General features: G+C 35.4%; 1 protein-coding gene and 1 long non-coding RNA gene across 3 annotated transcripts in view; both read right to left on the bottom strand.

Moving 5' to 3' along the window:
- Nucleotides 1-9,295, bottom strand: part of LOC134718283 (uncharacterized) — a 77,680-nt gene extending 68,385 nt beyond the window's left edge. The window contains exons 1-2 of the mRNA XM_063580776.1: nucleotides 9,179-9,295; nucleotides 8,290-8,391 (exon numbers count right to left, since the gene is read on the bottom strand). Coding sequence (XP_063436846.1) covers nucleotides 8,290-8,391; nucleotides 9,179-9,295 — 219 coding nt within the window. The remainder of the gene's footprint in view (nucleotides 1-8,289; nucleotides 8,392-9,178) is intronic.
- An 11,544-nt stretch (nucleotides 9,296-20,839) lies between these two features.
- LOC134719156 (uncharacterized) overlaps nucleotides 20,840-22,051 on the bottom strand; it is a 173,954-nt gene continuing 172,742 nt past the window's right edge. For both annotated transcript variants that reach the window (XR_010107524.1, XR_010107525.1), the window contains exon 7: nucleotides 20,840-20,921. This is a non-coding gene — a long non-coding RNA (uncharacterized LOC134719156). The remainder of the gene's footprint in view (nucleotides 20,922-22,051) is intronic.

Genomic DNA, 22,051 nt, shown 5'->3' with positions numbered 1-22,051 from the left:
ATTACTAAGATTTACGAAAAATGGTTAAAAATTGACTGTAATGGGCAATAACTCCTAAAGTGGTCAACTGACCATTTTGGTCATGTTGACTTATTTGTAGATCTTACTTTGCTGAACATTATTGCTGTTTACAGTTTATCTCTATCTAAAATAATATTCAAGATAATAGCCAGAAACAACAAAATTTCCTTAAAATTACCAATTCAGGGGCAGCAACCTAACAACAGAATGTCAGATTCTTCTGAAAATTTCAGGGCAGATAGATCTTAACCTGATAAACATTTTTATTCCACGTCAGATTTGCTCTAAATGCTTTGTTTTTTTAGTTATAAGCCAAAAACTGCATTTTACCCCTATGTTCTATTTTTAGCCATGGCGACCATCTTGGTTGGTTGGCGGGGTCACCGGACACAATTTTTTAACTAGATACCCCGATGATGATTGTGGCTAAGTTTGGTTAAATTTGGCCCAGTAGTTTCAGAGAAGATTTTTGTAAAAGTTAACGCCGGACGCCAGGTGAGCTAAACTAGAGGCTCTAAAGAGCCTGTGTCGCTCACCTTGGTCTATGTGAATATTAAACAAAGGAAGCAGATTGAAAATTGACTACAAAGGTCAATAACTCCTACAGGGGTCAATTGACCAATTCGTTCATGTTGACTTATTTGTAGATCTTACTATTAGTCCAGTCATTCTAGCCAAAATATGACCAAACCTCAAACTAATTGCAACAGAATGTTCTTCTATTATTTCAAGCTGATTTAGGTGTACTGTTGAACATTAAAAAAATCGAGAATGTTTAGATGAAGGGAAATTGTTAATTTTGGGTGAAAACCTTGATTTTTGGTGAAAAATCGCTGAAAACTGGTAATTTGCCGTTACTCAAAAACAAAAATAGCAACTTGCATAATTTTTAATGAAGTCAATAGGTATTATTACAGTTATGATTTATTTAAACGTTGATGAACTGCAAAGATCAGAAAATTGAAAATTTTGGGCGAAAACCTTGAAATTTGATGAAAAATTGCCGAAAACTGGAAATTTGCCGTGAATAAAAAACAAAAATAGCAACGGACACAATTTTTAAGAAAGTCAATAGATCATATTACAGTTATGATTTATTTAAAAGTTGATGAACTACAAAGATCAGGAAATTGAAAATAATGGGTGAAAACCTTGGATTTTGATGAAAAATCGCCGAAAACTGGAAATTTGTTATTTCTAAGAAACGAAAATAGCAACGTACATAATTTTTAATCAAGTCAATACATCTTAAAACAATGAAAAAACATATTAGACTATGATGACTTTTGAAGTATAGGAAGTAATAATTTTGGGTGAAAATGTAGTATTTTTGATAAAAACTGGGAATTTATGTTTTCTAAATAAAAATCAAATTATATTATGAGTCTTCAAATTAATTTAAATATATAATTATGTTAAGTGTTTAGATCGATCAAATAATGACCAATTCGTAAATTCAATAGATCTTATAACAACAATGAAAAACGATTGACCGGTATGATACTTTTTTTTAAAACCAAAATATTTACTTAATATGATAACAAAACCATGCAATTGTTTTACCGAAAGCCCTTAATTATGCTTATTATGTTTTTGCGTATTCTACATAAATCTTTAGAAGTTGATTGTCACTTAATCGTCCATATCAACTGTTTTGCACGAATTTGTACAACCAGTTCCTTTACATTCGCCACAAGCTACTGAACATTCAAGTCCGTTTTTTCTACAAGTACATCTTTTGGTGTCACAGTTTGTCTTACAATTGCATCGAATAATGTTCAGCAATTTAGAGGGAGCTGCGTCCATTGTAGACTTAACTGGAACAAGGTTTCCATTAGCGACTTTCCAACCCCATTCACACGGATTTAGATTGTCCTTGTTCATCCACATTTTCATTTGAAGATAAGCCCTCTGGCTATGAAATGAAGCCGCATTTGATGTTGGCGGCAAAGTATGAATTTGAACGCATGTTTTGTTTGTCAGTACTCTTGCAGCAAACTTCCTGTAGCGAAGAACATTCAGTCCTTCATATGGAGCACCATTATATAAAGAGGAAATAATGTTTTCACCAGCAGAAATAACATCATCCTTTGCGTTAGCATTGCATAGTAATTGTGCCTGAGTCTTGAGAAAGTCATGTTCTCCAAATTTTTTTAGGGTCGCTGCCTTACTGACACCGAACATTCTTGAAGTTGTGTCACAACCACTGATAGCATGAATTAGAGGTAACAATGTACAAATTTCCTCACCAAGCAGCAATTTTGTCTTCAAAATATCCCATATCTTAATATGTGTGTTTACTTTTGACACATTGCCGGATTTGAATATCAGCGAATTTGATGTAACGTCCGCATGATAAAGGAGTAGTACCAGAAGATCAGTGTCCTCTCCAAGTAAAACAGTTGGTTTTGTTTTCGCTGATTCGATGGCAGTAAGGGCTATCAATACATCAGCATCGGCATCTGCATGCTTTGTTTTGATTCCCTTATCTACCATCTTTGCACTCAGGAGGTTTATAAAGTTCTGCTTATTCTCAATGTTTGCTAGAAACATTTCTTTTTTAGATTTGAAAGGAGTTCTATCTGTGAATGTGACTTTTGTGCCTATGATTCCTTTGGTGCGCCGCTGGTGAGTGGCATCTTTAGTATCTGGACCCGAAGCATATCCATCAAATACAACTATAGCTTTACTGTATTTCCGTTCTACGCTGTCAATGTACCTTTGACAAATTTCACCGAAAGAAAGTCCGCTTTGCCAGTGTATACGATGGAGAAGAGAGCCGCCATCAATAACATACTGAGTTTCGTCGTTTTCGCTCATTTCAAATGCGCAACAATCGCCCTTTCCCCAAATAGCATCCGCAAGACTAGACTTTTGTGCTGTTCGCATGAGACCATTTGGATCAAACATTGAGCTGGGATGACTACAAAGTTCATAGGTGAATATTTCGGACTGATCTTCATATATGCCATTTGATGCAGCAAGAAAGCGCTGGAAGAGAAGCTGTGAATCAACAATAATGACATCATCATCAACTTTGATAGCCGATTTTGCACTTAAGATAGTGGCCTGTTCTTTCCTTTTAAATGAAAATTCATCTATTTTTTTTCCGTCCATGGACTTCAGTATTTTAATGCCTAATTCCTTCGAATTATCAACATTGACAAATTTGTCCGCCGAGACCCCTGTTTCTATGTTTCGCAAACTCGTTTCCTCTACAAAAAGGACTTCTGCTAATAAGAAACGATAAAAATGTTTTCAAATCTTGGCAGTCTCTAGATCTCCTTGACTCTCCACCTTCTTTATGTTGTTCACTTGTTCCATAATTGACTCCAGTAAACTCTTGCAAAGCTTTGTTCATTTCCGCGCAGTCTGGCATAGATAAAATCCATTGAGCTCGCTGACCCTCTGACATACCTCTTCCTCGAGTCATACCGCCTGTCGTCTTTAAGCTTCTCATTAAAACCTGTTCTATGACCAAATCGGAAGAAAGACCGGCCCAGAATTTATCACTCCTCCTGATAACATGATGGCCTGATTGTAGAAAAGCTAATACTTCGGGATGGGTTGTTTTCAAGTTCTCCATTTGTTGCAAGTATACCCGTGATGATTTGACATACAGATTGTGTCCCGAAGCTGCAAGATATGGAAGCATGTCCTTGACTGTTTGTAAATGTAGTTCCCAGTTACCAGTCCTTTCAGCTTTGATGAATCTACGGAGAATGTCTATCATATCCATATATTGGAACCATAGTTGTGAAGTACGAAAACTTTTGTGTGACTCCCGAAAGTTATCTATCCTAGATTTAATTTGATCTATTAAAACATTGTCGCAAGCCTTTTCGACGGATATGTCCCCTTTCAGTAGTTCATCCAACATCGCATCTGCTTCATGCAACTCATCCGAAAGGTCCTCAGCGTTAATATCGGTATTTATGTAATTTGCTGGATTAATATCATTGGTACCAGTCTCATTTTCGATTTCATCTGGAAGTGGTATGCCGTATATGTGTGACAAGATTATTGACGTGAGAGCTGTATCTATCAAAAAATGTGCTCTTACTGCTCGTGCAACAGCCTTTCCGCTAGTCATATGAGTTACTGCATTTGGTGCATATACTGTTTCAAGTAGCTCAGTAATTCCGGATCAAGTGACCAATGCCGCCTACAAAACTCATTTCTAAATGAAAGCCTCCAAGTCTCAAGATAACTGACTTTAATGGACTGTTCAATGGCTCATCTTTTATTATGTTCATTGCCTTCCAATAGAGGGGTTGATCAAATGTCAAAATAGGTACACTATGTTGAGCCTTTGCGTGCTTGCCTATGAAGTTAAGTGTTGAATTTATACATGTGAGATCACTAGGATTCATGTCTATCATTGGCAAAAAAAAACAGATGATTTTCCTGGGTAGTCACCGTCCATCACTTTGTGCATAATTGCTGGCCAACTTGGTCGGTTGCATGTCAAAGGCCAGCATACTTTTCACAGAAGGTCTAACTTCCACGTTGTATCGATCATATTTGGCTCATAATGCATGGTTGTGAACTCTGCCTGTAACGATTGTTTAGATTGCATTTTATAATATTCTATGTTAATTTTTGCTAGGTCAGAGACTTCCTTTAGTGTTGGAGACAGCCTAGGGACAGCTTTCTCAAGTCTGAATCCCGGAGTGACAGCTGCAATCATGCCCATACCATGAAATGTTCCATGACCATCTAAAGTTCTCAGATTATGGTCCACGTTATCAGCTATGTACTGAACGAAAGTGCCATTCCCAAACTGTGTGTTGCTTCTGTCATGAGCAGCAGCAGCAGCATTAAGTTCAAAACGTTGAACCTCTGTGTAGAACGAGGCAAAACCAAGAGTGTTCAAAGTGTCCAATAAAAATCTTGATCCAAAGTGATGGTGCATTTGTACACTGAGGGCAATTTGTAGCGGTGCAATACGTGTTCTTGGTCGGGAAGCCTGAATAATAGCTCGACCAACAGATGCAACTTTAACAGAAGAGTCGTTTTGACTAAATAATGCACGTAGTAATGTTTGTAACGAATCTGGGACAAATATAATGTTTTGCTCTGAGTTTATATCCACAGAAGACGGATACACAGCTTTTGAATCTTTAAGACTCATAATATCAGCTTTTATTAACTTAGCTGCTGTTTCTATCATTGATAGCTTTTCCTCTTCTGGACTCTTAGATGATGGTCTTCTGTAAAATTCGTTCAGTATAGATGACGCTGTTCTCCTGAATGTGACTATATTCGGCTTTCCGTTTACCTCCGTGATGATGATATCGGATCCAAAATAAGTCTGCAGTCTCTTTTTCATGTGCACCACACTATACGCCTTATCTCCACAAATGTCTTCCATAGCCTGAACAAGATCGCTTACGGATGCAAGTTCGTCTTGTGTTTCTTCTAATTGTCTAACTATTTGCAGGAAAGCTTTCTCTGATGAATCTTCTTTTGGTCATCCTAGTGTCGTTCGTTTGACCTCTTTGATTGCTTGCTTCGAGACGGGGATTTGCTTACCAGTTCTAAAATTAACACTACATGTTTGGTGGTATTTTGCGTCTGCCGCGTGCAAATCTGATGGTGCAATGTTGAGCCTCCTCAAAACGATTTCGGACCATTCATCATTTCTTTCTTTGCAGATGTTTCTAAGGGTGTTAGAAAAATCTGTTGTCCTAACAGGAAACACGTCAATTCCCCTTTTGCTCTCTGAAAATTTTGCAAAATATCCACAAAATAAACAGTTTTTCTGGAACTCAAAATCAGGAGTAGAAGATCTTAAGTCACGAGTTGGCTCGGGTATCGATACATCCTTTTCTCGCATGTCCCTCTTGATTGAGTTAGCATTAATGTAATCACGTCTACATTTCTGATGAACCTTTTGTCCTGGAGTTGTGACAATTGTATCATTTCTGGTTTGGCTGGTCCTGTTAACCGTGTTACATCCTTTTTCTCTTAGTTGTGTTATTTCTTCACCATTTTTTAGAGACACCCGACAAAAAACACAAGCATCCATCATTACCTTAAAAAAAAAGATCAAACTGTTAAGATGAGATTCAATTATTTGGATTTTGCTTTCATTTTATTTTTATGATATAAAATTTGTTTTGAATACAATATTAAAAAAAAGATATATGTTGACTTATAGCCAATAAATTATTCCGATGTAGTATCTGTTCTCAATTGAATTGTATAATGGTATTTTTGTTGAATATTAATTTCCCTCTGTTAGTTGATTAATAAATATTCATTTTTTATCATTTGATTTTTTTTTGAAATTGTCTCATCCTGTCCTCCCTAAAAAAAAATTATTTCATCCTAGCCCCCATACTAACATGAAAAAAAAAAATGGTAGCTCCATAACACAATTTGTCTGCATCGATTTTGTATTTGATTATCGGTACAACTTCATTTTTCCATGAATTAAATTGGATTAGATTGTAACCTTTTTGGCACTATCGGCGTTCCATAGTTTTTTTTTTCGTCGGCAACTCCTGGCAATGAGAATAAAATTTCCTTTTTTTCGGGACTATTTAATGTATGTAATGTATATACTGTAGTCCAAATATAAAAAACAGCTGTTTTGTATGTGATTTCTTGTTTAGAAACCTCGGCAAACCGAAATGAGCTCATTTCTGTCGCGTACTACATTTTGACGTTTCCCGTGTATCTACGTCTTTTAAAAACATCCCACATACCTTGCATGGTAGCGTTAACTCTTAAAAATGTTAAATACGTATAAAACTTTTATATATAAGTCTTATATTAACTTACCAGAATGAAAAGGATGGAACCTAGATGCGTCGTCGGCAGTTGACCATTACGAGTTGTCTCCCATATCGTCATTCTTAATCTACGGCCGCCATTTCTTTCCATAATATATGAAGTAAAATCTAGATATTTTTGGGGACAAAATTGCCGACTTTCCCCTATTTCGATTTTTCTCGATTTTTGATATGTTTCTTATACGTTATATTTCTCACGAATTCCACAAAAAACATTTCTGCTGCAATTAGTTTGAGGTATAACCATAGAATGACTGGACTATATGCTGAACATTATTGCTGTTTACAGTTTACCTATATCTATAATAATATTCAATATAATAACCAAAAACAGCAAAATTTCCTTAAAATTACCAATTCAGGGGCCGCAACCCAAAAACAGGTTGTCCAATTCATCTGAAAATTTCAGGGCAGATAGATCTTGACCTGATTAACAATTTTACTTCTTGTCAGATTTTCTCTAAATTATTTGGTTTTTGAGTTATAAGCCAAAAACTGCATTTTACCCCTATGTTCTATTTATAGCCATGGCGGCCATCTTGGTTAGTTGGCGGGGTCACCGGACACAATTTTTAAACTAGATACCCCAATGATGATTGTGGCCAAGTTTGGTTAAATTTGGCCTAGTAGTCTCAGAGGAGAAGATTTTTGTAAAAGTTAACGCCGGACGCAGGACGACGACGGACAACGACGGACCATGGACGCCAAGTGATGAGAAAAGCTCACTTGGCCCTTTGGGCCAGGTGAGCTAAAAAATGGGGTCACCGTTCATTTACGCTCACAATCTGCCTTCAAAAAAAGTATACATTTTTGTTGATGTCCTTTTTTCTGTTGACCTAATAGGGGAAATAGTTGTAATATCGAAATATAAAAAAGAACTAAATTTTATAGTTATTTAGTTTATGTACAGCTTTTTGGAAAACAACAATAAAAAATATAGGTCACCAATGAGTAAATTTAAGATATTTCTATTTTAATGCCAAAAAATGTCATTTTTGCACCAAAGGGAGATAATTTGGAGCTTTTTCAATTATATCTACATTTTAAAAGTCACCTGAGGCCAACAAGAATTGATTTTTTGGAATGATTCTTGTACCATAATGATAAAGTAATAACTACTTAAGGTAATAAATAAAATTTGTAATGAAAAATTATTGTTTAATTTTTTTGAAAATCTTATACCCGTGAGCCTCCTTAAGAAAACTGTGTTCATTCATTAAGTGTATTAATAAAAAGGTTAGTCCCTCCATGTAAAAGTAACGCACAGACTGATTTCTTCATATTTAGTTTAACCTGTTTATTATACAGGTATTTCATCATAAAGTTGTACTTTATTATATTTTATCTGCATCTGTTTACCCTCAACTATTTGTATTTATATTGTAATTGTACTTTCTCTGTTGATTTGTATTAAGTTTTTAGAGAATAAAATATATATCTATCTAATAAGAATAAAACGGAATGTTACCTCCAATGATTTCACCCAAGGACTGCATCCTTGATCTATTAAACATTTTGTTACATCAATCCGTCCATTCTCAGCAGCATAATGTAAAGCTGTTTCTCCATCCTATAACAATATAAAAATATAAACATGTTAATGGAGTGTGATAACAAAATCATGAGAGGAGTCAAACAATTTACCAAATGTAAGAAATATAACATCGGGTAAGAAAATATCCAATTATATCAGTGTATAAACTATTAAATGGTATATTAAGATATATGAATTCAATGTATATTTTTTATGATTCAGTGAATCAAAACAGGTAAAAAAATAGTAAACTCTAAATTATATAAGTGTAACAAGTCAAATAATAGCAACCTTCACTTTATATAAGTCTCACAAGTATTTGTTGTCCATTTAACATGTATGATTAACAACATGATTTTATGTTGATTCAGTAGAATTTTCAAAGTTGAAAAAAAAAAAAAAAAAAAAAAAAAATGTTTTTCAAGAAACATTAAAACGAGTTATATTTTCTGATTCAGTACGAAGAGACAAGAAAAATAAGACCCCACTTTATATAATTCTGTCAAGTATTTGTTATTTTTAAAAGATGTTTTACATTAAATCTGTAGAATTAACATTATCTAACTAAAGATGTTAACACAACTCGTTCTCATCAACTTCTCATTAAAATCAGATGTTTACAAAATAATTTTTTGTCAGGAAACAAAATAAAACATCAACTATCTGATTCAGTTCTGTGTTACGAATAAAATGAGACCCCACTTTATATAATTCTAACAAATATTTGTTGTCCATTAAACTTGTCTGATTAACAACATGATTTTGTGTAGATTCTGTATAAAGTGATGTTTGGTCAGAGTAAGGTGATTATATCTATCATTACCTCTGATGTAGCGTCTAACTGACTGCCGTGAGTGACCAGGTAAGTCACCACCTCCAGGTGTCCGTACCAAGCCGCCAATATTAATGGTGTACTTCCTTCCCACTGTAATATCAACATATAACAGACATCAAAACTTGTGTCATAAACTGGACAATGTTGTGTAATAAATATAAACAAAATATATATCACATGAATCAGTGGTCAAAACTGAATAAAATGACCAGTCACACTTTTATTTATATTCTACATAAACAACAAATAAACAAAATGTTTTATTGTGAGATGTCAGAACTTCCATCAGAACTGTCAGGTTAGAAAAAAAACTTTTTTCAAGAAACATAAACAATATTTATATCAATGGACTCAGCTGGACAAGACAATTAAAATGAGACCCCACTTTATATAATTCTATCAAGTATTTGTTGTCCTTTAAATCTGTCTGTTTAACAATGATTAAGTAAAATAATCAACAGTTTTTTCAAAAAAAAAAATTCAAGAAACATTAAAATGAGTCATATTTTCTGATTCAGTGCCAAGAGACAAGAAAAATGAGACCCCGCTTTATATAATTCTGTCAAGTATTTGTTATTTTTAAAAGATGTTTTACATTAAATCTGTAGAATTAAAATTATCTGACTAAAGATGTTAACACAACTTGTTCTCTTTAACTTCTCATTAAAATCAGATGTTTACAAAATAATTTTTCATCAGGAAACAAAATAAAACCTTAACTATCTGATTCAGTTCTGTGTTACGAATAAAATGAGACCCAACTTTATATAATTCTAACAAATATGTGTTTTCCATTAAACCTGTCTGATTAACAGTATTTTGTGTCTTTTCAAAATAATGATCAAAGCTTAGAAAATATTTAGTGGTATTTCCGTGTAAAATGTTGGGTGTCTACCAGCTGCTTCATATCATATGAGTTGTTGTGTATAAGGGTAATATAGCAATGGTGTATGTTTGTGGTGAGTATAAGGGTTAAGTGGCAATGGTGTATGTTTGTGGTGAGTATAAGGGTAATATAGCAATGGTGTATGTTTGTGGTGAGTATAAGGGTAATATAGCAATGGTGTATGTTTGTGGTGAGTATAAGAGTAATATAGCAATGGTGTATGTTTGTGGTGAGTATAAGGGTAATATAGCAATGGTGTATGTTTGTGGTGAGTATAAGGGTAATATAGCAATGGTGTATGTTTGTGGTGAGTATAAGGGTAATATAGCAATGGTGTATGTTTGTGGTGAGTATAAGGGTAATATAGCAATGGTGTATGTTTGTGATGTGTAGAAAGGTAATATAGCAATGGTGTATGTTTGTGGTGAGTATAAGGGTAATATAGCAATGGTGTATGTTTGTGGTGAGTATAAGGGTGATATAGCAATGGTGTATGTTTGTGGTGAGTATAAGGGTAATATAGCAATGGTGTATGTTTGTGATGTGTATAAGGGTAATATAGCAATGGTGTATGTTTGTGGTGAGTATAAGGGTAATATAGCAATGGTGTATGTTTGTGGTGAGTATAAGGGTGATATAGCAATGGTGTATGTTTGTGGTGAGTATAAGGGTAATATAGCAATGGTGTATGTTTGTGGTGAGTATAAGGGTGATATAGCAATGGTGTATGTTTGTGGTGAGTATAAGGGTAATATAGCAATGGTGTATGTTTGTGGTGAGTATAAGGGTAATATAGCAATGGTGTATGTTTGTGGTGAGTATAAGGGTAATATAGCAATGGTGTATGTTTGTGGTGAGTATAAGCAGTCAGGGGCGTTACTTAAACAAATTATTTTTTTTAATTACTTATATAAGTATTTTTTTATTTTAAAAATAATAAAATAACTTAATAGAGTTATTTTAATTTTCAATAGAAACATAGACTAAATGTAGTTTTCATGATTTTAAACAACATTTTATATCATTAAATAAAGAATTTATCAGATTTAAAAGGAGTATAGAGATAAAGGGTTACTTTGAAAAAAATGGCAAAAATATTACTTGAATAAGTTATTTTAAACATTTTTGAAAAAAATAGTAATTACACTTATCTAAGGCACATATGTAATTGATTTAGGTTACAAATTATAAATAACTTCAGGTCTTAATTAATTCACAAGTATCTATCTATTTATATCAGTCTACCTTCAAGATTTTAGAGGAAAATGATAATTTAATAGTCCCAAGAGACCAATCTTTGACCAAGAAGCGTCGGTGTGAAAGATAAGTGCGTCGGAAAGTTAATTAGTGTTTCTGAAGAATTAGTTCTTATATATCAAGGGAAAAATAACCAGATAACTGTGAAAATTATGTAAAGCTAGTAAAATCTGTATTCTTGGACACCTAAAACATAATATTCAGAAAAATAACTTATATAAGTTATATTTAAATTAGCCTCGTTTTCAACATTACTTATATAGGTAATTTTAATTGTTACTTGTTTAAGTAATGCCCCTGACTGATAAGGGTAATAAAGCAATGGTGAATGTTTGCGGTGAGTATAAGTAAAGAACTGCAATAAGCCATGTTTGTATTTTTCAAGTTTGCATTGCCTATAAGTGTGATCTGCAACTTGTTTGTGATGAGTGTAATAATGTCATTGCTACCTCACATGCTGGTGTTGAGTATAAGAGTGTCATTGTTATGTCACATGTTGGTGTTGAGTATAAGAGTGGCATTGCTATGTCACATGTTGGTGTTGAGTATAAGAGTGTCACTGCTATGTCACATGTTGGTATTGAGTATAAGAGTGTCACTGCTACGTCACATGCTGGTGTTGAGTATAATAGTGTCACTGCTACGTCACATGCTGGTGTTGAGTATAAGAGTGTCATTGCTATGCCACATGCTGGTGTTGAGTATAAGAGTGTCATTGCTACACCACATGTTGATGTTGAGGTAAAGAGTGTCATTGCTATGTCACATGTTAGTGTTGAGCATATGAGTGTCATTGCTATGTCGCATGTTAGTGTTGACTATAAGAGTGTCATTGCTAAGTGACATGTTGGTGTTGACTATAAGAGTGTCGTTGCTATGTCATATGTTGGTGTTGACTATAAGAGTGTCATTGCTATGTCAAATGTTGGTGTTGACTATAAGAGTGTCATTGCTAAGTCACATGTTGGTTTTGACTATAAGAGTGCCATTGCTATGTCACATGTTGGTGTTGAGAGAAAGAGTGTCATTGATATGTCACATGTTGGTGTTGACTATAAGAATGTCATTGCTTTGTCACATGTTGGTGTTGAGGTAAAGAGTGTCATTGATATGTCACATGTTGGTGTTAACTATAAGAGTGTCACTGCTACGTCACATGTTGGTGTTGAGTATAAGAGTGTCATTGATATGTCACATGTTGGTGTTCAGTATAAGAGTGTCATTGCTAAGTGAAATGTTGGTGTTTACTATAAGAGTGCCATTGCTATGTCACATGTTGGTGTTTACTATCAGAGTGTCATTGCTATGTCACATGTTGGTTTTGACTATTAGAGTGTCACTGCTATGTCATATGTTGGTGTTCAGGTAAACAGTGCCATTGCTATGTCACATGTTGGTGTTGACTATAAGAGTGTCATTGCTATGTCACATCTTAGTGTTGAGTTTAAGAGTGTCATTGCTAAATGACATGTTAGTGTTTTGACTATAAGAATGTCATTGCTATGTCACATGTTGGTGTTGACTATAAGAGTGTCATTGCTATGTCAAATGTTGGTGTTGACTATAAGAGTGTCATTGCTATGTCACATGTTGATGTTGAGGTAAATAGTGTCATTGATATGTCACATGTTGGTGTTGACTATAAGAATGTCATTGCTTTGTCACATGTTGGTGTTGAGTATAAGAGTGTTAATGCTATGTCACATGTTGGTGTTGACTATAAGAGTGTCATTGCTATGTCACATGTTAGTGTTGAGTATAAGAGTGTCATTGCTAAGTGACATGTTGGTGTTTGCTATAAAAGTTGGTGTTGAGTATAAGAGTGTCATTGATATGTCACATGTTGGTGTTGACTATAAGAGTGTCATTGCTATGTCACATGTTAGTGTTGAGTATAAGAGTGTCATTGCTAAGTGAAATGTTGGTGTTTACTATAAGAGTGCCATTGCTATGTCACATGTTGGTGTTTACTATCAGAGTGTCATTGCTATGTCACATGTTGGTTTTGACTATTAGAGTGTCACTGCTATGTCATATGTTGGTGTTCAGGTAAACAGTGCCATTGCTATGTCACATGTTGGTGTTGACTATAAGAGTGTCATTGCTATGTCACATCTTAGTGTTGAGTATAAGAGTGTCATTGCTATGTCACATGTTAGTGTTGAGTATAAGAGTGTCATTGCTAAGTGACATGTTGGTGTTTGCTATAAAAGTGCCATTGCTATGTCACATGTTGGTGTTTACTATCAGAGTGTCACTGCTACGTCACATGTTGGTGTTGAGTATAAGAGTGTCATTGATATGTCACATGTTGGTGTTGACTATAAGAGTGGCATTGCTATGTCACATGTTAGTGTTGAGTATAAGAGTGTCATTGCTAAGTGAAATGTTGGTGTTTACTATAAGAGTGCCATTGCTATGTCACATGTTGGTGTTTACTGTCAGAGTGTCATTGCTATGTCACATGTTGGTTTTGACTATTAGAGTGTCACTGCTATGTCATATGTTGGTGTTCAGGTAAACAGTGCCATTGCTATGTCACATGTTGGTGTTGACTATAAGAGTGTCATTGCTATGTCACATCTTAGTGTTGAGTATAAGAGTGTCATTGCTAAATGACATGTTAGTGTTTTGACTATAAGAATGTCATTGCTATGTCACATGTTGGTGTTGACTATAAGAGTGTCATTGCTATGTCAAATGTTGGTGTTGGCTATAAGAGTGTCATTGCTATGTCACATGTTGATTTTGAGGTAAAGAGTGTCATTGATATGTCACATGTTGGTGTTGACTATAAGAATGTCATTGCTTTGTCACATGTTGGTGTTGAGTATAAGAGTGTTATTGCTATGTCACATGTTAGTGTTGAGTATAAGAGTGTCATTGCTAAGTGACATGTTGGTGTTTGCTATAAAAGTGCCATTGCTATATCACATGTTGGTGTTTACTATCAGAGTGTCATTGCTATGTCACATGTTGGTTTTGACTATAAGAGTGTCACTGCTATGTCACATGTTGGTGTTCAGGTAAACAGTGCCATTGCTATGTCACATGTTGGTGTTGACTATAAGAGTGTCATTGCTATGTCACATCTTAGTGTTGAGTATAAGAGTGTCATTGCTAAGTGACATGTTGGTGTTGACTATTATAGTGTCATTGCTATGTCACATGTTGGTGTTGACTATAAGAGTGTCATTGCTATGTCAAATGTTGGTGTTGACTATAAGAGTGTCATTGCTATGTCACATGTTGGTGTTGACTATAAGAGTGTCACTGCAACGTCACATGTTGGTGTTGAGTATAAGAGTGTTAATGCTATGTCACATGTTGGTGTTGACTATAAGAGTGTCATTGCTATGTCACATGTTAGTGTTGAGTATAAGAGTGTCATTGCTAAGTGACATGTTGGTGTTTGCTATAAAAGTGCCATTGCTATGTCACATGCTGGTGTTGAGTATAAGAATGTCATTGCTATGTCACATTTTGGTGTTGAGTATAAGAGTGTTATTGCTATGTCAAATGTTGGTGCTGACTATAAGAGTGTCACTGCTACGCCACATGCTGGTGTTGAGTATAAGAATGTCATTGCTGTGTCACATTTTGGTGTTGAGTATAAGAGTGTCATTGCTATGTCACATGTTGGTGTTGACTATAAGAGTGGCATTGCTATGTCACATGTTGGTGTTGACTATAAGAGTGTCATTGCTATGTCAAATCTTTAGTGTTGACTATAAGAGTGTCACTGCTACGCCACATGTTGGTGTTGAGTATAAGAGTGTCATTGCTATGTCACATGTTGGTGTTGACTATAAGAGTGTCATTGCTATGTCACATGTTGGTGTTGACGATAAGAGTGTCATTGATATGTCACATGTTGGTGTTGACTATAAGAGTGTCACTGATACGTCACATGTTGGTGTTGAGGTAAAGAGTGTCATTGATATGTCACATGTTAGTATTGACTATGAGAGTGTCATTGCTATGTCACATGTTGGTGTTGACTATAAGAGTGTCATTGCTATGTCAAATGTTGGTGTTGACTATAAGAGTGTCATTGCTAAGTGACATGTTAGTGTTTTGACTATAATAGTGTCATTGCTATGTCACATGTTGGTGTTGACTATAAGAGTGTCATTGCTATGTCAAATGTTGGTGTTGACTATAAGAGTGTCATTGCTATGTCACATGTTGGTTTTGACTATAAAAGTGTCATTGCTATGTCACATGTTGGTGTTGAGGTAAAGAGTGTCATTGATATGTCACAAGTTGGTGTTGAGTATAAGAGTGTCACTGCAACGTCACATCTTAGTGTTGAGTATAAGAGTGTTAATGCTATGTCACATGTTGGTGTTGACTATAAGAGTGTCATTGCTATGTCACATGTTGGTGTTGACTATAAGAGTGTCATTGCTATGTCACATGTTGGTGTTGACTATAAGAGTGTCATTGCTATGTCACATGTTGGTGTTGAGTATAAGAGTGTTAATGCTATGTCACATGTTGGTGTTGACTATAAGAGTGTTATTGCTATGTCACATGTTGGTGTTGACTATAAGAATGTCATTGCTTTGTCACATGTTGGTGTTGACTATAAGAGTGTCACTGCAACGTCACATGTTGGTGTTGAGTATAAGAGTGTTAATGCTATGTCACATGTTGGTGTTGACTATAAGAGTGTCATTGCTATGTCACATGTTAGTGTTGAGTATAACAGTGTCATTGCTAAGTGACATGTTGGTGTTTGCTATAAAAGTACCATTGCTATGTCACATGTTGGTGTTTACTATCAGAGTGTCATTGCTATGTCACATGTTGGTTTTGACTATAAGAGTGTCACTGCTATGTCACATGTTGGTGTTCAGGTAAACAGTGCCATTGCTATGTCACATGTTGGTGTTGACTATAAGAGTGTCATTGCTATGTCACATCTTAGTGTTGAGTATAAGAGTGCCATTGCTAAGTGACATGTTGGTGTTGACTATATGAGTGTCATTGCTATGTCACATGTTGGTGTTGACTATAAGAGTGTTATTGCTATGTCACATGTTGGTGTTGAGCTTATGAGTGTCATTGCTATGTCACATGTTGGTGTTGACTATAAGAGTGCCATTGCTATGTCACATGTTGGTGTTGAGCTTATGAGTGTCATTGCTATGTCACATGTTGGTGTTGAGGTAAAGAGTGTCATTGTTATGTCACATGTTGGTGTTGAGGTAAAGAGTGTCATTGCTATGTCACATGTTGGTGTTGACTATAAGAGTATCATTGCTATGTCAGATGTTGGTGTTGACTAAAATAGTGTCATTGCTATGTCACATGTTGGTGTTGACTATAAGAGTGTCACTGCTACGTCACATGTTGGTGTTGAGGTAAAGAGTTTCATTGTTATGTCAGATGTTGTTGTTGAGTATAAGAGTGTCATTGCTACGTCACATGCTGGTGTTGACTATAAGATTGTCACTGCTACGTCACATGTTGGTGTTGAGGTAAAGAGTTTCATTGTTATGTCACATGTTGTTGTTGAGTATAAGAGTGTCATTGCTATGTCAGATGTTGGTGTTGACTAAAAGAGTGTCATTGCTATGTCACATGTTGGTGTTGAGGTAAAGAGTTTCATTGCTATGTCAGATGTTGTTGTTGAGTATAAGAGTGTCACTGATACGTCACATGTTGGTGTTGACTATAAGAGTGTCATTGCAATGTCACATGTTGGTGTTGACTATAAGAGTCTCATTGTTCTGTCACATGTTGGTGTTGAGTATAAGAGTGTCATTCCTATGTCACATGTTGGTGTTGAGGTAAAGAGTTTCATTGTTATGTCACATGTTGGTGTTGACTATAAGAGTGTCATTGCAATGTCACATGTTGGTGTTGACTATAAGAGTCTCATTGTTATGTCACATGTTGGTGTAGACTATAAGAGTGTCATTGCTATGTCACATGTTGGTGTTGAGTATAAGAATGTCATTGCTATGTCACATGTTGGTGTTGACTATAAGAGTGTCATTGCTACGTCACATGTTTGTGTTGAGTATAAGAGTGTCATTGCTATGTCACTTGTTGGTGTAAAGAGTGGTACTGCTACGCCACATGTTGGTGTTGACTATAAGAGTGCCATTGCTATGTCACATGTTGGTGTTGAGCTTATGAGTGTCATTGCTATGTCACATGTTGGTGTTGAGGTAAAGAGTGTAATTGTTATGTCACATGTTGGTGTTGAGGTAAAGAGTGTCACTGCTATGTCACATGTTGGTGTTGAGTATAATAATGTCATTGCTATGTCACATGTTGGTGTTGAGTATAAGAATGTCATTGCTATGTCACATTTTGGTGATGAGGTAAAGAGTGTCATTGCTATGTCACATGTTGGTGTAAAGAGTGGTACTGCTACGCCACATGTTGGTGTTGACTATAAGAGTGCAATTGCTATGTCACATGTTGGTGTTGAGCTTATGAGTGTCATTGCTATGTCACATGCTGGTGTTGAGGTAAAGAGTGTCATTGCTATGTCACATGTTGGTGTTGAGTATAAGAATGTCATTGTTTTGTCACATGTTGGTGTTGACTATAAGAGTGTCATTGCTACGTCACATGTTAGTGTTGAGTATAAGATTGTCATTGCTATGTCACATGTTGGTGTTGACTATAAGAGTGCCATTGTTATGTCACATGTTGATGTTGAGTATAATAGTGTCATTGCTATGTCACATGTTGGTGTTGAGGTAAAGAGTTTCATTGCTATGTCAGATGTTGTTGTTGAGTATAAGAGTGTCACTGCTACGTCACATGTTGGTGTTGAGTATAAGAGTGTCATTGCTATGTCACATGTTGGTGTTGAGTATAATAGTGTCATTGCTAACGCCACATGCTGGTGTTGAGGTAAAGAGTTTCATTGTTATGTCACATGTTGGTGTTGACTATAAGAGTGTCATTGCAATGTCACATGTTGGTGTTGACTATAAGAGTCTCATTGTTATGTCACATGTGGGTGTTGAGTATAAGGGTGTCATTGCTATGTCACATGTTGGTGTTGAGGTAAAGAGTTTCATTGTTATGTCACTTGTTGGTGTTGACTATAAGAGTGTCATTGCAATGTCACATGTTGGTGTTGACTATAAGAGTCTCATTGTTATGTCACATGTTGGTGTTGACTATAATAGTGTCATTGCTATGTCACATGTTGGTGTTGAGTATAAGAGTGTCATTGCTACGTCACATGTTGGTGATGACTATAAGAGTGGCATTGCTATGTCACATGTTGGTGTTGAGTATAATAATGTCATAGCTATGCCACATGCTGTAGTTGACTATAAGAGTGTCATTGCTACGTCACATGTTTGTGTTGAGTATAAGAGTGTCATTGCTATGTCACTTGTTGGTGTAAAGAGTGGTACTGCTACGCCACATGTTGGTGTTGACTATAAGAGTGCCATTGCTATGTCACATGTTGGTGTTGAGGTAAAGAGTGTCATGTTTATGTCACATGTTGGTGTTGAGGTAAAGAGTGTCATTGCTATGTCACATGTTGGTGTTGAGTATAATAATGTCATTGCTATGTCACATGTTTGTGTTGAGCATAATAATGTCATTGCTATGTCACATGTTGGTGTAAAGAGTGGTACTGCTACACCACATGTTGGTGTTGACTATAAGAGTGCCATTGCTATGTCACATGTTGGTGTTGAGCTTATGAGTGTCATTGCTATGTCACATTCTGGTGTTGAGGTAAAGAGTGTCATTGCTATGTCACATGTTGGTGTTGAATGTAAGAATGTCATTGCTATGTCAAATTTTGGTGTTGAGGTAAAGAGTGTTATTGCTATGTCACATGTTGGTGTAAAGAGTGGTACTGCTACGCCACATGTTGGTGTTGACTATAAGAGTTCCATTGCTATGTCACATTTTGGCGTTGAGCTTATGAGTGTCATTGCTATGTCACATGCTGGTGTTGAGGTAAAGAGTGTCATTGCTATGTCACATGTTGGTGTTGAGTATAAGAATGTCATTGTTATGTCACATGTTGGTGTTGAGGTAAAGATTGTCATTGCTATGTCACATGTTGGTGTTGACTATAAGAGTGCCATTGTTATGTCTCATGTTGATGTTGAGTATAAGAGTGTCATTGCTATGTCACATGTTGGTGTTGACTATAAGAGTGGCATTGCTAAATGACATGTTGGTGTTGAGTATAAGAGTGTCATTGCTATGTCACATGTTGGTGTTGAGTTTAAAAGTGACATTATGTAGGTGTCACATGTCATGTTCAGTACAGGAGTGGTAAATGAATGTTGTATGATCAGGTGTCACATGTCATGTTCAGTACAAGAGTGGTAAATGAAAGTTGTATGATCAGATGGCACAAGTCATGTTCAGTACAGGAGTGGTAAATGCATTGTGTATGATCAGGTGTCACATGTCATGTTCAGTAGAGGAGTGGTAAATGAATGTTGTATGATCGGGTGTCACATGTCATATTCAGTACAGGAGTGGTTAATGAATGTTGTATAACCAGGTGTCACATGTCATGTTCAGTACTGGAGTGGTAAATGTATGTTGTATAATCAGGTGTCACATGTCATGTTCAGTACAATAGTGGTAAATGCATGTTGTATGATCAGGTGTTACATGTCATGTTCAGTTTTGGAGTGGTAAATGCATGTTGTATGATCAGGTGTCACATGTCATGTTCAGTACAGGAGTGGTAAATGAATGTTGTATAATCAGGTGTTACATGTCATGTTCAGTACAAAAGTGGTACATGCATGTTGTATGATCAGGTGTCACATGTCATGTTAAGTGCTGGAGTGGTAAATGAATGTTGTATAATCAGGTGTCACATGTCATGTTCAGTACAGGAGTGGTAAATGTATGTGGTTTGATCAGGGGTCACATGTCATGTTCAGTTCAAGCGTGGTAAATGCAGGTTTTATGATCAGGTGTCACATGTCATATTCAGTACAGGAGAGGTAAATGTATGTGGTTTGATCAGGGGTCACATGTCATGTTCAGTTCAAGCGTGGTAAATGCAGGTTTTATGATCAGGTGTCACATGTTATGTTCACTACAGAAGTGGTTAATGAATGTTGTACAATCAGGGGTAACATGTCATGTTTAGAACAGGAGTGGTCAATGAAAGTTGTATGGTCAGGTGTCATGTCTCAAGTCATGGTCATGCAAGATTTTTTGGGACCAAAGTAATGTTTTTTGTGTAGAATACTATGTTACGTGTAATAAAGTAAATCAATATTTGTATACAGTTACGAAGTATCAGACAGCAACTCTTTGACATACAAACTGGAGTGGTATTCATCAGTGTAATAAAGTTAATCACAATATATCATAATACTAGGTTTCTTAATATTTTGAAGACAAGAGTATTTGCAATAAATAGAATGTACACCGAATCATTGAACACTAACAAGGGCAGTGTTTAACTGATCCACATTATGTGTACTATATATTAAATATCTGTAAATGTGTTAAACATTTTACTTTACTTACACCTCCTCTACATTCCAAGTTAGCTCTGTTCTTTACACATAATTCTACCTCTTTTATATTCCCGAACTCTGCAGCTGTAATAAGTTTCTGTAAGCAAAACAAAGCTTTAACATTTTCCTCTAGAACATACAAATGTTTTATAAATGTAATAATTGATTTTAACAAGCTACATTTTTACAGTTTCAACAGTTTATACCAAATACAGTGACTACCAACATGAGCAAGAAGGAGTGAAATTGTTGTGTATACTTTCAGAGTTTTTTTTTAGAAAAGTCTGTAGACAATTGTATTATACATCAGTTTTGAGATCAGCCTAAGTTTTTGTTGAGGTTTGTGTTGCTCGGTCTTTAGTTTTCTATGTAATGTTTTGAATATAAAAAGAAGACGTGGTATGATTGCCAATGAGACAATTCTACAAAATAGACAAAATGACACAGAAAATAACAACTATAGGTCACTGTACAGCCTTCAGCAATGAGCAAAGCCCATATGGCATAGTCAGCTATAAACAGTCAGAGCTCAGACATAAATAAGTCTGAATCTGCTTTTGACTCATAGAGGTCTAAATTTGTAAGTTTTAGGATTTGTCTCCCTTTAATGTAAGACAAAATATGACTTGAATAAGTCAAATATTGTTAAGCAAGAAATAATTGACCAGAATCAAAAAGTTCCAAATATCGACTCCTACAAGTCGATAAATTATCAAAATTGGTTAACTTCAAGACCCAGGCATATTTATAAAAAGGTCATCCATCTAAATCAAATAAAGACAACATTGAAAGACAATGCTTTGTCTTCTTAAGAAAAATATGAATGCGAGTCTAAAAAATCAGAGATAATGTTAATAAACCTTACAATGCAACCACCTGGAATCACACTTAATGAGGTAAAACATCTGTGTTTAGTAAGGATGGTCAATTAGATAATTAAATATAGATAACTCAAATCGTTGTGAACTCTCATACAGGTTTTTGCTGTCATAGGTGGTGTAGTTTGGCCACAAAGTAACATTAAGTTTTTTCACCAACATAAATAGACCTAAACAAGTCTGTCGTTTTCTGACTTAGATAAGTCTAAAATTGAACTACATTTTTATAATAAATACATGTTTCGACTTTTTTTTTAGTCAAAAACAAAAATCGACTTGTTTATGTCTGAGCTCTGACTGATAAATGGCACTAAAATGACTAATGTAGACCGTTGAATTTTGATTGTTT

The sequence above is a fragment of the Mytilus trossulus genome, chromosome 5 (genome assembly GCF_036588685.1).
Source record: "Mytilus trossulus isolate FHL-02 chromosome 5, PNRI_Mtr1.1.1.hap1, whole genome shotgun sequence".
NCBI classification, from domain to species: domain Eukaryota; kingdom Metazoa; phylum Mollusca; class Bivalvia; order Mytilida; family Mytilidae; genus Mytilus; species Mytilus trossulus.
This window is presented reverse-complemented; position numbering and strand designations above follow the sequence as displayed.